Source organism: Cariama cristata, unplaced genomic scaffold (assembly GCF_000690535.1).
Source record: "Cariama cristata isolate BGI_N322 unplaced genomic scaffold, ASM69053v1 scaffold11029, whole genome shotgun sequence".
NCBI classification, from domain to species: Eukaryota; Metazoa; Chordata; class Aves; order Cariamiformes; family Cariamidae; genus Cariama; species Cariama cristata.
In genome coordinates this window covers 20,965-38,702 of record NW_009634076.1, presented here as the reverse complement: position 1 = coordinate 38,702, position 17,738 = coordinate 20,965, and the positions used below count along the sequence as shown (strand labels likewise).

General features: G+C 35.3%; 1 protein-coding gene across 1 annotated transcript in view; it reads right to left on the bottom strand.

Moving 5' to 3' along the window:
- LOC104166931 (dedicator of cytokinesis protein 9) overlaps positions 1 to 17,738 on the bottom strand; it is an 87,193-nt gene that overhangs the window by 50,085 nt on the left and 19,370 nt on the right. The window contains exons 12-25 of the mRNA XM_009707032.1: positions 16,222 to 16,304; positions 15,649 to 15,771; positions 13,760 to 13,839; positions 13,492 to 13,679; positions 13,304 to 13,369; positions 12,630 to 12,722; positions 12,224 to 12,347; positions 11,710 to 11,831; positions 10,237 to 10,323; positions 9,518 to 9,607; positions 5,889 to 6,004; positions 5,684 to 5,753; positions 5,421 to 5,546; positions 5,221 to 5,292 (exon numbers count right to left, since the gene is read on the bottom strand). Of these exons, the coding sequence (XP_009705334.1) occupies positions 5,221 to 5,292; positions 5,421 to 5,546; positions 5,684 to 5,753; positions 5,889 to 6,004; positions 9,518 to 9,607; positions 10,237 to 10,323; positions 11,710 to 11,831; positions 12,224 to 12,347; positions 12,630 to 12,722; positions 13,304 to 13,369; positions 13,492 to 13,679; positions 13,760 to 13,839; positions 15,649 to 15,771; positions 16,222 to 16,304 (1,440 nt within the window). The remainder of the gene's footprint in view (positions 1 to 5,220; positions 5,293 to 5,420; positions 5,547 to 5,683; positions 5,754 to 5,888; positions 6,005 to 9,517; positions 9,608 to 10,236; positions 10,324 to 11,709; positions 11,832 to 12,223; positions 12,348 to 12,629; positions 12,723 to 13,303; positions 13,370 to 13,491; positions 13,680 to 13,759; positions 13,840 to 15,648; positions 15,772 to 16,221; positions 16,305 to 17,738) is intronic.

Genomic DNA, 17,738 nt, shown 5'->3' with positions numbered 1-17,738 from the left:
ACAAAATTCTTGCTATAGAAATAATTTTGCTGCACCCAAAAATGCATCTTTTTATCAGCTCAAATAAGTAGGAAATATCTGAATGCATGTTCCACTTATTACTTTAGTCAGTAAGACTAGCTAAAAATTAAGCTAGCAAAATAATTTATTTGATACTTAAGGGGCTTGTAAATCAAGAAGCGATGTTCAGGTATGACGATACATGCAAACAAGAGGTGAGTTCTGCTCCTTTTTCTTTCATGTCACAGGGAAGAGGACAATGAGGTTAGTTTTAAAAGTGGAAATGTCTTTTTTTTAACATGAAATGTGGAGATAACAACAAAAATCCGTCATAAAAAGTCACTCCAGTAGTTTATAAGCTATGAACCTTACTTCATGTTATTGCAGGCAAAGGAGGAGAAAGAACAGCAGTGCAAGGTGATAGGCAGCAAAGTACTAGAATCTAAAGGTGTGTGTTAAAAGAATTTGTTTCCTTTGTGGAATTGGAAAGTTCATATTTAGAGGTTGCTTTTGAAGATACTACTAAAACAAAAAAAATGTTCACCTGAAGTGAATGGGGTTCCTATACAACAAGTATACCTAGCCTGCAGAACACTCTATTGAGTGGGACATCAACAGAAACCAGACAGGTATTTTCCAGTATCAAGCTTAGGGTTTTGGGGTGGGGTTTTTTGTCTGTTTGGTTTTTTTTGGTTTTGTTTTCCTCTTTAGGTAGAATTGCTGCATGTGTCTACACCTCTAAGTCCTAATAAAAAACGAGGCAACATTTTGGTAGTTTCAACGCTGCATAACAAAAGCTGTGCATGAACTGTTGTCAACTTAGAAAGGTTTATGGCTACAGAACCTACCAAATCTATAAAAAACCCCTCACTGTGCATCCTTATTTTCTGAAATAAAATAGAGTCTCTTACAGAGTTAAAAGTGCCATCAGTATTTAGATCACATTTTTGTGGCTTATCTACTTCTTTCTGGCAACTGGGAATCATAACTAAAATGCAACTAGCAATTAGTACTTTCTTTGAAAAGAGTCCTGTTCTTTCCATGCTCAGTATTTCCTCAGCCCACCTTCCACAAAACACGTTTACAATTATGCTGTTAAGAGGTAGAGCAAACATTCATTAAAATGAAATTATATAATTTTTTAGCCTACCTAAAGAATTTTGTAGGTCAGAAAGATTATTTTAAATGAACAAGACTTTTTCAGAATTTATATGATCATATAACTCCATGTAATAAACAAAATTTCATGCAAGAAGTTGATGTAAAATATCACTTAAAGAAAGGTCGTAATTCCTAGACCAATCTTCAGAAACATAAACATACACTGAATTGTCTCCTGCCTACATCTTCTGGTGCATTTTAGTGAAAATCCTAAGCTTACTTACAACAGTCCTTAGAAATGGACCTCAGAAGACCACAGTTTGTACAGCACGTAACTTATAGCATATAGTAAATGACAAAAAGAACTGCTCAGTCTTTCAAATACAGCAAACCTGAGGCCATTAGGTCTCAGCTACTGGTTGTTACTACTAAAAAAAGAAAATAATCTGTGTCTTCTTTTATAGTTACTTAGGTCACTTAGACATCAAAGAGTTGGAGGTCTTTTTGAGTAATAGTAATGGTTATGCCTACCTCGATTCATACTGTATTTCCATAACACCAGGTAATCAAATAAATCTCAGGTATCTGTAACTGACATACTGTTCCTTTACCAATTTTGTTTTCCCTAAAATGAAACTCTTGTTAAATAGAATTTGTTCCTCAGACATACGTGCTGGTGCTCTTCAAATATAATTTATTATTAGGATTACATGAGTCACTAAAGACACATTGGCTTTGAGCAAATGAGTCAGTATAGCACTTGTGGAGGAAAGAAATAATAATAAAAAAAAAATTAAAAAAAATTAAAGAACTAGTAGTAATGTGTATGCTCATCAATGGTAGTATACCATACTATACAAGAGATGCAGGTTATATGGGAGAGGATACCAAAAACAGGGACACTGGCAGACTCATTCTGAAAAGTAAACTGCATTTGGTTTTGGTTTGTTTACACAGATCCCTGCTTTAAAAAAGATGATATTCTACTGTACTTATTTTATCCACCATCTGATCTCAATTTAAAAATGTAATCCCTACTGTAAGGAAGTTATAATTAAATCACGGAAATGGGTTTTCATGACAGCAAATTAGTGGTTTCTTTGAAGTTTTTTTTTAAACCAATATGCTGTTTCCAAACTTGTGAGGACTTCTGTAGGTTCGTTAAAATCAGGAAAAACTATATAAACTTTGTTTAGCCAAGCAAAACCAGCACATTGTTGTTTTTCAGAGTATCACCTACCAAATCCAATAGAAAACTTCCTCAAGCTATACAAGTTCCATGCACACCATGATTTGAAAACTTTGCCCAGATGCACCACATTCTGTAATTAGAAAAACTGTATACTTCTCACAGGGCTAAATACTGTAAAATAAAAAGTACTGCCAGTACTGTCAGGTAGATACTGAAACCAACAAAAATTCTTTCAGGTTTTTTTTCCAATATAATTTTTAAACCATAAAATTTTAATTCAATTCCAGAAGTCTCTAGAAAGTTGCCCCTTAAATGAGAAGTAGTGTTTTCTGCTTTATAAAATTATACTTTCATTTCAGTTGAACTGATTAATTAAATTAATACAGTTAATCTAACGGATTATAAAATCAACATAGTGGGGTGAAATAAGAAATACTCCATTCACAGAGTGAAGATAAGCACGAACTCCTTCCTCAAGGAACATCAAATCAATGGAAATTTAATTTTAAAGATCCTGAATTATTTAAACAGATACTATGAAACAGAAAAAAGAAGTGAAGAACAGAAAAAGCCCATCTGAACATTTTTCTTACTTTGGTTTGAATTAACAGTATTTCTATTGATTGGTGGTAGGAAAAAGTTGTAAGTCTTTTCTTTTTGCTAGAAATTCTGAGGAATTCCCAATCAGCTCATCAGTTAAAACGAGCATGAAGTCTGACATCTCAAATGCAAAAAGATGCACTGCATTATATGCACGGCAAACCCTTAGTGCATATAGTTGCATTCTAAAAACTCCTAAACAAATGGTAGCTGTCACACTTCCCCAGACGGTTTAAGAAATTAGTGATAAATGCTTGCCTTCTTGCACACTTCAGAAGATACTTAAATACATGGTACTAGTACCATGTAAATACTCAACTTCCCCCCGCCTCCTTAAACTAAAGGCCTATTTCTAGATTAAACACACTACAAATACCAGGTAAAAGTTTATGTCCATATATTAGAGTGCATCAGGTTGGTTTTGCACAAAACATGTCTTCCCCAACAACAACTGTCTAACCTGTTTTTAAAAAAACCTGCCAATAAAGGTTCAAGAATTTCCAGAACCACTGCTCTACTTAAAAGCTGAGATTTTATTTAAAAACCAAAATTATTTCATCTTTTCTTTTTAGTAAAGGAAAGGAGATCACTGGCTTCTTTGTGACATTTGAAAAGCAGACAACTCCTTTTCCTTATATAAAAAACACAACACAGCAGCTAGTGTCTTACGATGCTACAAGCGAAAATTTGAGGTCCTCTTCAAATGCAAAATAACAGGATGAGGTCAGATATTCTTTGCAGATTTTATCTACTTATAGAAACTAAAAGTCAGAATAAAACGTAGCTGGGCAGACTGACATGGGGGGAAAGTTAAGCTTAAAATCCACAACTGATTTTGCTACTAAATGAGGAGCCTCACAAACGGACTGAGCTCTTCCTGCATTCCAGAACAGCAGGAAAAATAGTTATGCATGTTATAGATTTTTCTCGTTATTTAAGACTGTTAAATAAATAAATAAATAAATAAATAGTATTCCTTCTGTTTCTACAAATGCCTCTGCTGAAGCAATGCTGAAGCCTGGTCTCTTTATTGTGTGATGTATTTTAGTAGAATGCATAGTTCAGCTTGAACCGATAAATCATGCTCTGCCTCTCATTATTATGATATTCTGCAAATTACATCTCAGTAATTAGTGTTAAAACAAGTCCAGTTAAATACTGTATTAATGCAGATTTCTTTATTTACTACTAGGTAGGAGTCAGTCTGGTGATATGATTTCATTCTTCTAACTAAAAGTAAACCAGTAACATGAACAGGCAAACATTTTTATTTTGTATTAGTATTCTAAGGAAAAGTGATGGTTACTAGGATTTGCATATCAAACACGTTACTTCAGAGAGTATCTAATGATGAAAAATTCATTTGATCCATTATCACATGCAGTTCACATGCTGCTTAAATGAAAAATGAATCAACAACTTCTTTAAAGATTAAATCTATTGAAATAGAGAAGTCCAGACACTTAAAGTAAGCTGAACTGGGACTCAAACTCTACTGATCATACCAGAGACAAATAGTACTAAGTGTAGCACTCTAAAGCTTTTTTCCTGATCATTGTCCAAATCTGTTTTCCCCCCATGTACTTCAGACTTCCAGTTATGTTCTAAATACACAGTGAAAATACAGACAAAGATCTCAGAACAACTTGGTATGTTACTCAGCCGGGACTATTTTGTACACTTGAAACTTTACGTTCAAGACTTGTTTTAATACAGAAGTAAACTAAAAAGCTGTCACCAATGTAAGAAAAATACTGCTTATAGGCCAAGTGTGTAGAAAAATGTCCGTTTCTAAAATTTTAGCATTCTACTCCCAGCATAAGAAATAACACAGAATTAAATATTGATACTTCCTATCACATACAGAAGGACTGTAAACTGCATGATTGGCTGTTCTCAGACTCGTTTTATATCACAGCTACTGTACTGCTCAGGAAAAAGTGCACATATTTTTGGGTAGTACTTACATGAAAGTCCGCAGTGTTATCTATTGCTTCCAGCTTCATTGTACCATAAGCATTAAGAAATCTTACTAGAGTCTGATGAACTGCTCTACTGTGTGGATTTTAAGAGGTTTCTATCCTTTTATAGTAATGTTGAATCTAGCCCTGTAGTTTTTTTTTTCTAATATTTCAACTGATTTTTCTTGTTGTTTTGCTCTTTCCTTTTTTTTCCCTCCATTTCTTACAAATAAAGTTATTATATATAAATCATAACCATGTATATATAGTTTTTTATTCTAATATGCAATAAAATAGGTGATAAGAGAAAGAGGAGACTATACAAATCCTCTTTAGAATAACTTTTTTTTGCAAAAGTTGACATACCTTCACTTTAGAGTTTTCTATCAAATGCTGAGCCATTGATTTTATCAGAACTTCAAAGAAAAACCATGAATACTGCAGAGAAAAGAAAATGTTCTGTAAATTTACACCAGCATTCAACAACTGTTTCAATACAATTAGTTCCTATTCTTCATTTATGACCAGATAAGAACATACAGTAAAAAGTATAGTTCAATATGTACCTTAAGTAGCTTGTTGCTTGTAAGAAAGTCAGCAGATGGCTTTAAAATTGTTGTCATGGATTTTGTCAATTCTTCATGTACTGTCTTATATTCAGAAGCAACATAGGGTTCAGCTTTATAAGCATACTTGGGGAGAAAAACCAGAATAAACATGAAACTACGACATGATATGAAACAACTGAAATTAAACAGATGCAACTAAATTTAAATATACTCTTTTTAGAGAAATAAAATAAAGAAACAGTTAAAATGCTTTTACCTACCTTGACATAAGATCTCAGGTAGCTATCCAAGCCTTCTTCGTGACACTGAGCAACAATATGGATAATAACCCTAAAAAGAAGTCAGAAACCAAGTAAACCTACAAAGCAAGCTATGATTGCAATAGCAAAAATGCTACTCAGTTACAGATTTATGTGATAACCCAGTCATCTCTTAAACTCTTATGAAGTGCTTAAAATTCTTTACCTTGTCACATTGACGGCAACTTCCTCCTGAGTTGCTCTAGTGAGGACTCTGAACAACTGGTTTAGAACAGTTGGCAGGAAAGCTATCATCACATGGCCTTCCATAGCATGAAGGCTCTAAAAGAAAGCAGTAATACTGTCAACTCCCTTGAAACAGCAGCATTTAAATCACAAGTTCTGAAACAGCAAAATTTACCGCAAGTCTTTTTCCAAAAATACACACTGCTTGCACTATTTGGTGTTAATTACCTGAAATACTGCACAGAAAGCAATTGAGAATAGTTTCCAACATAAATATTTGCTACATATTTTCTAGATTAAGGTAAATTAGGGATAAAAATTAGGTTTTATTAAAAGTATTTTAGAAGGAGTTATTTGTACTTTTCCATTGAAATACTAGGTAGTGTTTCAATGAAAATACTACCCATGTACACCACAGCAAGCTGACACTGACACTCTGGTATACTTTACTATTTCATCCATCAAGGTAGATATTTAGCAAACAGAAGTTCCACAAAATTCCATACAGATTGATTACCTGTGATAAGTGCAATACTAGTTATACTAGTTACTGCAAAATAATTAACTAGTATGTTAAAAACCAGAACAAACTAAAATGCTTAACTATCTAATGCTGGAAATCAGAGACAGTGAATTACTAACCACTCAACTTCTTCACGATACACCTTTGCATGCCACCACATGTAAAAGACATTACAGACACAACCACTCCGCCATAAAAGGCAGTGTGTGACATTTCATCCTACATTGTTTTATGCCACAAAATTCCCTGGAGTTACAGGGAGCCTGACAAAAAAGGAAAAGTCTGCTTGCTGAACATGCATACGTACAACACATTTCAAACATTTCCATTCAGTGTTAAGTAGCTGTCTTGTCTTTGAATGTTTGCCTATATGCACGTTCACACTATTCAGGACTCTGTTTAGAGTCTTCCTTCCTACGTGATCTGAGATTGTTCTTGGAAACAGCAGTCATACCCTATAGCATCTTTTCTATAAGCCTTGACTATCAGAGCATTGGGTAAACACGTAAATGGAACCACAGCTCACACTTTTGTCCAAGATGCAGACATTTTTTGGTGAAGGTGCTGTTTTAAGTAGGGCTCTGAAGTGGACTCGTAACCCAACTTCTGATGCCTTTGAGTATTCAGTTACACTTAGACGGCCAGAAGTAGCTGTGCCCTTTGATCTCTTGGGCAGCAAGAGAGGTAACTACAAGCAGGTACCTCAACTTATGAGATGCTAAGTGATGTTTGGGCTCATGAAACATGAAGGAGAGCATACAAACATCTGGAGTCAGGTCAGTCTCAGAAAACCTTTAATTAGAAATGTCAGATGGTGCTTACACAAAATCCTCTTAGGGAGGTTAAGAGCAAAAAGAAGAAAGAATGGGAGAACACTTGTCAGGTTTGGTAACCCAAGCTACTCCTCTGCCAGTAGCACACTGACTTCGTGGAGGAAAGTAAATCTGAAGTATTTAAATGTGTCATTGCCATTATAGCACAGACATTATCTGCAGGAAACTTTCATCAGCAAACTGAAATGTTGATCTTTAAAGAACATTTAGCACTCAGGCTGGCCAAGTCCGGCACAGGTGGATACAGGCTGACACACAGAAGGCAAGCTCTCAGTACACAGGAGAAGCAAAAAGTATTTGGGTCCCTGTGAGGCCTAGCTAGACAGGAATTTGGCCCAACGGAACTGAGAACAGCCATGATTTGTAGTTGACACAGAAGACAGCATTTGTTTTCTGTTACCATGAATCGAGGCAATAAAGTCAATATGATGTGTTAATCTAGTGGTGTGGAACATGTTCATACTGTGTGGTGAGAGTATTCTGGTGTTTGACAACACGCAAGAGTTATAAAGAGGCTCTGCAGTTGCATTATTCTGTCCCAGGGATTTTGGCAAGACATGGTGTTGTCATTGAACCTAAAGACTGTGGCATAAATATAAATAAATCAAGTGTTTAAGCACATGCAAAATACAAACAAACATGAAAAATACAAACATGTTTGTATTTTGACAGAACACAGGAGGAAACTGAATACCAGTAACTTTAAATCCCTTGCCAGAATCCTACAAAACAGTAGGAAGAGAGAGGTAAAGAGGTTCCCTTCTTCAAACAGAGATCTCAGGCAGCAGGACCACAATCTCCCGGAAGGATTACTTGGGGAAAGATGGAATAATGCCCTTGGCCTCAAGGCAAGATGAAACGCACTGAAGCAGTGGTTCTTCTCCTCTTCTGTCTCTACTGGAAAGAGTTCTTCAGGGCACAAACCACATATACAGAGTCAGAAAGACTCTATATTTTGACAAGTGCCACGATGACAGAGGATTTACAAGTGTGGTATCAGGGAGGGATTCTGCACATAAGCTGTGTCTAACTCCAGCAGGGCCTATTGATACTGCAGAGTGCTGACTTTTAAAGCCAAAACACTTAACAGGCTTAGTGCCAGTGCCATCTAATTGGGGACTATTTGGTACAGTTACTGCTGCAGAAAGCAGTGGAAATAAGGATGGCTCCAGATCTACAATTATCAAGGAACTCGAAACATATAGTTACATACAGTATATATAACAGATCTTATATCAAAACAAGAATGTCAGTGGCAGAAATCGAAGTGAGAAGCATCTCTAGTGACTCATTCCAAGTAACCATAGAATACGATGAAGTTCAGCTACAAGACTATTTGTTCCTTGCCTTACCCTTTTGATGTGAAGCTACCATGGCCAGAATCCCTTCTAAGGGGTTGAATTACTGTCATATGCTTTGACAGCGCGTTTTGGGATTGTAAAATTTCAGAACGAGAAGGGCAAATAGAAGAGTGAGAAACAGGTCTGTCAGTAAAAAACGGTAGTGATAAAAAAACCTATTTCCAAATAGACTTATGCCATCTTCCTGCTGTTAATGTACTGCGTCCTGTTTTGTACCAAAGTTGATCACAGAAGTCTTGGAGCAAGGAAGATGACTCAGAGCCATGGTTTTGACATAACCAAGGTCACAAAAGCAAGTCCCGTTCAGAAGCGTGCCACATTCAATAGTTAAGTTCTTACTGAAACGTCTTGAGTAGACAGACCAGTTTTATTAATTGGTAGTATTCAATTACAACAATGAACTTCATTGTGCCTAAGAAAATCAGGAGTTACTTGTGATAACTTAGATAGATTTTAAGGTGACTAAATTTTGGGCTTCATATTAACAATCTGGCCTACTTGGTTAAGACAAAATTGCTGTGGAAACTACACACTCTATTGATCTAATCCTGAAAGAGAAATGTACATATGACAATGATGACCTCCTATGCAAAACTGTAGAAAATCAGGAGTCGTCACTCCTTACCATTCCCGTGTGCAGTTCAGTTTGATTCTTTTGACAAACTAAGCCATTAGTGTTTCAAAATTATCACTCACAAGGCTGACCAATACTGTCTCATTATTTCCTCATTGTTTCCCCTTGTAGTTGTAAATTTATCGAAGGTAGGAAGTACCTTTTTGTTCTTTTTATACTGCATATTCCATTAATAAGACCTAGAAAATGCCTGAAGCTTCTAGGTTTTACAAAAGTATAACTAAATAATATAACGTGTTATTCACTGCCATTTTATACCTTAAGATATTTTACAAGATCAGTTCCTAGTGCACGAGCTCCAGACTCTGTTTTCTGACAGTACTGAAAAAAATTATGCAAGTGCTGGTCCTGTCAAAGACAAAAAGAATAACAAATTAAACAATATCTAACATTACTATCCATAATTTAGATATAGAAATCCATATATAGATGTCCACAGATTCAAAAATAATTTTCAAAAATAATTGAAGTGCACTACTTTGAAGACCAATTTACTCTACATGTAACATTTTTTTTTTAATCCACAGAAGAAATTTCCAATGATTTTTGAATATCTGTTATACAAAACGTCGCCTATATTTTCTTCAAACCAACTGACATGCAGAAAATAGCATCTTAATGTTAGCTATCCCAACCGATCATATGTATTTTATAAGCAGTTGTAACAGGACTCATTGCTTTGTAGACATGCCAGTAAATCGCTTTCAGACAATTATGACCTCTCATCTAACAGGAAAATTCAGATTGGAACGGATGACAATGGTAGACAAAAGGTTCACATTTTGAATAGCTTCCATTTAAGATCTGCTCTTTTTTCACAGCTGATGTAAGAGAAAGATACCACGCAGTGTCCAAGAGACAAAAAAGTAAAAGATCAGCACATTGACTTTAAGAATCTTCCCAAATATTGTATATACATATAACAAACATACATTATTCCTAAAACTTGCTCTAATTCAATTTGTTTTATAACTCACCTGCGTATACACAGTTGACACCAGGTGAGTGGATATTTTTAACAGTTGTTTGCCTCCATCTACCCATTTAATTTCAGGACCAGAATGCTGCACGCACACATGCAGGAAAAAAAAGTAAAATAATGTAGCGGTATACTAGAGTAAAATAATTTGTTTACAGTACCACAAACAACTTTTTCTTTTTTTTTGATAAAAAAAACCAACAGGTTGAAGAAATGTGTGCAATGAATAAAGTCATAAAAAAAAGGAAAATTATGCAGGCAATATTACCAAAAGCATTTATGAAGCTTTAAATATTTTTTAAAAAGTCCTACAGTACCTTTCTCACTGGCTAACACAATTGCTTTTTTGTAAGTCACAGATTTCATGTTTCTCCTACAACTCTGCAAAGAAACTTCAGACTAGAGAGAAATATCTACTAGTTTTCTGAGAAAAACGACACAAGAATTTCCACAGATACCGACACAGTTTAAATCTTAACATAGGTCACTGATAGGTAGCAGCCAGTGCTTCCTTCCCATCCCATTTCCAAAGAACTGACAATGGGAATGCTCAGCTGTCTATCCTGGCAACCAGTTCGGGAGAGATTTTACTGCTAGATCTCCAACTAGCCATATTGGTCCTAACCTTCTACCCATGGGCATGAGCAGAGACGAACAGCAGAGGCATAAAGAATACACCTACAACATGAAAAGATGAGAGATGCAAAGGAGACGATGGTTGGAAAGCTTACAGTAGACTTTAAAAAAGAAAAGGTGGTAGAATAGGAGGACCTCTTGCTGTTGATTTTAGGCTTCTTCCTCCAAAATGAGTCAATTTTGTATCTGCATTGCATTATCTTTGTCAAATCCCCTATCACATTTTACATTTTGTATCCTCCTTGGTATCATTTTTATTACTACAATTTTGCAAGCTTTCTGCTTTGAAAAATACAACCATAAATTTTACTAGTGAAGTATAAAGATCACAAAAATCAAGATGTGAGAATAAGACTTTTTCAGGAATAAAGGACTTACTGAAAGGAGACAGCATGAAATGCTAAAAAAAATTTAGTAAAGGACTTCAGATTATTTGCACATCTTCATAAACTCAAAATAGTTTAATATATTTTAAAATTACTGTCACTTCTAGTTAATTATTACTATAAAAAATGAAACGTAAGCATTTCCTAAGTACATCAGCTAAATAATAACAGAAATAAGTACTTAATTTCAATGAAAAACTGTATTAGGGATGGTTGATTCAAATTCTTGTAAAAGTCAGAACTTAGCCCTAAGTTTTGTCTCCCATTTCTGTTTCAGTCTGTTTCCTCTAAGTCAGATGTCTAACTTTTGCAAAGCACTCCATTTCAACTATAAAACAAAAGAATTTCTACTGGAAAATGACTTAAATCTTATCAGACTGGGGAATTACAACCAAACTTTCTCTCCACGTCTTTTTTTTAAAAGATTAAAGCAATTTTATACAACATACCTTTCCAACCCCCACTTCTTGATAACTAAGATAGCCTGATGGAAGGTTTGCTGACACTGGGATGTGTTGCTCATTAGTCACCACTCTTCCATCTTTTATTAGAGGAAGCCAAGAATACCCAACTATGGAACACGAAAGGCAAGTAATTTTAAATATGTTATGAATCTTTACATAAACCCTTACAAAAGTCTTGCTGTACACTTCTGGTATGTAATTCATAAACCAGAAAATGTTGCTGTAAGCGCCAAATGATTTGAAGTCAAACAATTAGAAATAATTAAAAAGGCAAATACATCGTCACCGAGTTTGGAAAAAAAAAAACCATATGTTTGATAGACATTCTAAAACAACATTTGAAACATTTAAATGAAAAGAAATAGTTAATGAAATCTTTCAGTCAGTATAATGTAATTAGAAAGCATTATATGGATCACAAAAGTCACACGTCTCCAGATCAGCATACTTCATAACATCTCCCCACTAGTGACTGAAAGTAAAGCATTAGCATACAAACCTTGTGTTTCAACAACATCTTTCTTCTTTGTGCTCCCTTTGCTTGAATTATCACAGCTGACATGGTAGAAGGTGAATAACAAGTGGTGCTTTTCATGTAACTGAGTAGGCAATTCTATTTTAATCTGAAAGGGAAAGAATCACAACCTTTGTAGAAGTCTTCAGCTAGAGCACTGACATACCTTAGTGGTCACACACTTAAAAAGCAATTCCAGGTTATATGTTATTTGAAGCAAGATCAGGAATAACACACACAAAACTTATAAAAATTTACTTACCGTGAAAATGAGGATCTGATTTAACTGAAATCATCATCAAGATCTTTGCAATCCTCAAATATTTTCTTGTATATTTCAAACTTACATAACACCTAAACCAATAAAAGTTATCTCAGAAAGGTAGCTTACCTCATCATAAAACTCTGGATTTTGATGGTGATGTAGAACAGCAGCAAACGCACTTCTAGTAAATACCGGTCCACCTGGCCTACCGTAGATACACTAACAATAGAAAAAAGGAAAAAAAGAACAAAACGCCCCTGTGATCCTTTTTCACTCTCAGCTTAGAATCCGTTTGACCTAGAATTTGAAATATTTTAACTCATGTTTAACTTGGTTCCTTCGCACAGACATGAGATTACATGATCTGTAGTCTGCCTGCTGGGCAGCAGAGCTGACACTGTGATTTCACCTCAGGATTCCTATACGTTTTTCTACTTCTTTTCTTCCAGGCACCTCTTATACACTGTGGTAGGTCGTAAACAAACGCAGAGCTTGGCTCTGCCGTTGATCTAAAGCTTCACTGTTTTAACTTAAAGAATTGCTCCTGTGGAGTAGGCATAAGCCACCCTTGTTTGCAACAAGTTTATACTTGGAATTTTTGTTGATATAAATAAATGAGGGTTCTTTAGTAATCTTTTATGTCAAAAACAAGCAAGTCATCTAGAAGTTATTCTTATGCCAAATGCAAAAGGCGGACAGAAAGCCGCCATCCCAAACTAGATAAATTAATCCAGTAACACTGTGTCACTTAGCGAATTGTCCACTATTTTCTTTTATCAGTCGCAAAAATCAAGACTAACCTTTAAAGGCGAAGAATCCTCTTCATCAGAATCCTTGAACTCAATGCATACTGCAATATTTCTAGCCTAAAGCAGTATTTAAAAACAAAAACCCAAACACTTAATCATAAGGATCATCATAGAAATATAATATGTAAAAAATCTTAACCAAACTGAGAAAGAAGGAAGTACAGTTTTCCTGTACTCACCTTTGCAAAAGACTTTTGACTGTCATATTTCAAGTGCTTTGGATAAACATAAAGATGATTGTTGTAGATGGTGAAAGGCTGAGTGTGTTTTGGTATACAGGGAACAAATTCCTCTATTTCAAACGTTATCAGTGCCTTGGTACTGTTTTCAAACTGTTTCATGGGAATGTATGATGAGTTAACATAATCTGAAAATATATAAAAAGCCAATAAAATACTGAAGAGAAAAAGCCTGAATGTTCATTTAACAGTGTCTATTAATACTTACTTGGAAAATCTGGTGACACATTATCAATTGTAACATCGAGATTTCCTAAAATAACAGGAAGTTTGGCCATCTTTTCAGGTCTATAGGAAGCAAAAAAAACCTCAAAGTCAGGCTAAATGCAAAACTATCAGATGCCAGAGAAAAGAGATAATAGGAAACAGAGGCAAAAGTAATATCCTGAAATATGAGTACGAGAGGAAAGGTGGATGACTGATCTAGTTTTTGCTTTTTGCCTAGACTCACAGTTTTCTTCTCCTTTAAATTCTCAAAAAAAAAAAAAGAAAAAAAGAGCAAGGCTTTATTCACAAGTGTGGAAAAGGTTAAGAAAAAGTATTATGTTTTTCTTTCTTTAAATCAAAATGAAAAACTTGTTTAAGATAGGTTTTGTTTGCCATGTAATAACTCATTATCATTTGCAGCAAAGAGAGAACCTATATATAAGCTTTTTAAATTTCAATGCCCAGTGATAAGCATTTATGGTAATGGGGTAAACTTGGCGGAAGAGCAAAGGGGGAGAGAAATCAGTAAGTTACAAAAGTGTCTTCTACTCAGTAGTTTTCTTCCTACCTCCTCCTGTTTCTGGAGTAATAACTCACCCTGCAAAATATTTACTACTAACTAGCCTATTACGAAATTTCTTAGATGTTATCATGCAGCTAATTCAGAAATATGAAGTAGGAGTATTTTCCATATTAAAACACCAGTGCATAACCCTTTATTAGTAAAGATAGTCAGCAGCATGATTTTTTTAAATTATCGCAGAGAAAGTGGATGCAAAATTTTCCCTAAATGCAACCCATGCTGTGAAGCAAACAGCTTTTTCTGGTTGGAGTCTGGATTCTAATTCCAATAGCTAAGCCTTAGACATTACAATCTCTTTCTTACTAAAATTCCTGGGAAAGACTGCACATGATTCCACAAACAGTATGCTGAAATAACCAACCAAAAGCGTTTCCTTAATTCATAAAGTGATGTGGCAGGCTAATTTTCTACATTAGTTTCAGTTTCAATAATACTGTTCACAGTAAGGAGTATCAGTACACAGTAATTTCAATGCTATGTAAACCTCAGTGAAACTTTAAACAGCTTGCTAAAATGGAATTAAAATATCTATTACAAACCTCATCTCCTTCTCAGATTTGGTAAACAAGAATAAAGTAAAGAAACCATAGCCCAAGCCTTTTGCGATTAGTGATTGTTCAAATTAACACAACTCCAGCTAACTGCACCATAATAGAAGTGGAAATGCCTTTGTGAAGCGGCAGAGATTGCTCCATTATTTTACATCCTATTTAATAAGAAAAGGGATTAAAACTAGTTTATTAATAGGGTCCTCTGTCAGTAGGAGATTCTTAAGCCTTGTACACAAACTGATGCAGTCTTTAGGAATACTTTGTGAAAAAGGATGACTAATGTTCTGTTATTTAGGCATGCTGAGCCACGCGCACTCCCAAGGAAGGTGGGCTGGATACTGGCGGGAATCCCTTTCTCTGACACCTAGCATTCCCTGTCCAAGGTCAGCGAACATGCAATTTATGCTTATAATTGTTTTCCTTTGAGAACCAAAAGAATGCATTGTGCAAGCGTAACTCCTAACACAGAGCTACTTCAGGATATGATGCTTACAGCATGTTAGACATGGCAGAATACTTCAGTCCTGCTTGTAGCCCCCAAACACTGCAAAGGAAAGATGTGTAGCTTGTATGAAGGTATTGATTATATTTACACAACTCTATATTTGAAGTGAAAAACATATAAGTACGTACATCAAAAGATTAGATGTTCCAGTTCAAGAACACAAAAAAAACCGGTGGAGCTTGGGGTAGGGGGTGTTAGGGTGTGGTTGGTTGGTTTGGTTTTGTTTTTTAAAGTGGGGAAATTTGACTTACTTCCTGAAATCTGCTAACAATTTCAGCATGTCTTCATTTGAAAGCTTATTACTGTCTTGTCTGAAGAGAGGAGAAAATCTTGCATTTTTGTCCAGGGTTCCTGAGGCATCTTTAAACAGCGTCCTGAAAGTCAAAATCTTGCTTTCAGCTAAGTTTATGAAAGTGTTGAAATTCACTTCAGGAAATCTCTTTACCATAAATTACAACATATCGCACCATCCTTCATATTAAGGATTTAATATTCTTGTCGTTGTAGGTGAGTTTTAACAAATAAATATCTCAGTCTAACAAATCAAGCATGAAACATTTCATTCTTAGCAAAATAAAAAATATTGACAGCATTAAACAGTTGGCAATATTCAGTGGTTTGAATAATAATATCATGAATGTTTATAACTTTTTTTCCTACTACAGAGCTGATGTGTAAGTTTGTTCGTCAGAAATCGTTGGTTAATTGAAAGTAAAACAAGAAATAATTCAAATAGCACATTAAGTTTTACAAGAAGTAAGATGCAGAAAATAACATTAAAGAAAAGTTAGGAAAAAATACAGATTGGCAAGATCTGTCCTTACCTAGCTGCCCACGCAAAAGGCATTCTGTATTGACCTAATCTCTGGCATGCTTGCTTAGCATTCCTCAAAACCTTCTGTGCAACCTGCAAGGGACATAAGAAATAGCCACAATTTAAAAGTTACATTTTTTGCACTGCTAGTACACAAGAAAAGAAAAAAAACCCACATATTGACACTGATATGAATTGGAAAATCTTCTTTAGAAGATTAATCCTAAGTATGCAAATGAAAGAAAAATGAAAATCCCTCTTAACACTTCATTTCAGGTGGTTAAGCAGGGTCTGCTGATTTCACTGCATTTCATGTGCAAAAACACAGACCCATCTACACTACCGATAATATATATTTAACTAAGCAAGGAAAAATTATTATATACAAAACTCATACGAAAACTAGAGCAAAATTCAACTGTTTTTTAAGACAAAATTGTGACTCCAGATAAAAACATTTCCCCTCAACTTGCTCCCCTCTTTGCCACCCACTCTATGTACCAGAACACATTCCTGCAGAGTAAATCGTAAAATACTCTGCAATACTTTTATTACAAGTACACACAGAATATGGGGAGGAGTTGTATGAAGATTGAAGATCACATGGACAATCCTATGTATGGACACTGCAACATTGTTTTCATTAAAACTTTAAATTTTTGGTTTTGTTAACTTTTAAGTGAACAAACAATTCCATTAATATAGAACCAACATGTATATCAATCAGAGCTAGAAACCCACTAGGTTCAACACCGAGCTGAACCACTTGAGCTAAAGCAGAAGCTCCTTACAGAGCAGTGGGCTTCTCTTTTCCAGAAACCAGCTTCTCCTATGTGCCTACACAGAGTAAACCTGCTTGAATGCTATCCCCGATCTATGCTGTTGACATTACGAAGAGTTGTTTCTATTAGTGTGTCGTTTAAGCCAACTCTCCATTATCCTTTCCTGTAAAAAGGGGGAAATTGCACTCAGAAGCATAGAACCTTGATAAGTAATCATCATTAATTCACTGTATTCCATGTTTAAGGGGAGAACGAGTGATCTCTTGGCTACAGAATTTCCCTTTTTCTTGCCCAGAGTAGTAAATCTGCAGGGAACTGGGCCTTGCTTGTTGCACTGACACACACGGAGGCCTATACAGCCCAAACGATTCTATGATACTGGTCTGTTTTGTTTCAAATTAATATGGTGCAATCCCCAAGAACAAGAACAGAAAAAAATCCAAACAGTGTTCAATTGTATAAAATTACAAGCAAATGAATACCAGAAACACACAGCGTAAGTTAATATAACCACAAATGTTCCTATTGTCTACTTCAGCAGTACAAGGCAACACAAGTCTAGCGCTCAGCATCAAATTTGGGAACGCTTAGGCTTACTTAACCTTCCCATGTGGCTCAGGCCCAAGACCACCAAAATCAGTTATTCTGTTCAGTTTTGTTTTAACTCAGTAACAGTCAGCATACACTTCAAATCCAGACTCCTCAAATACAAAGCTGCTGTTTTCCAGCAATAGCTGAAAACAAA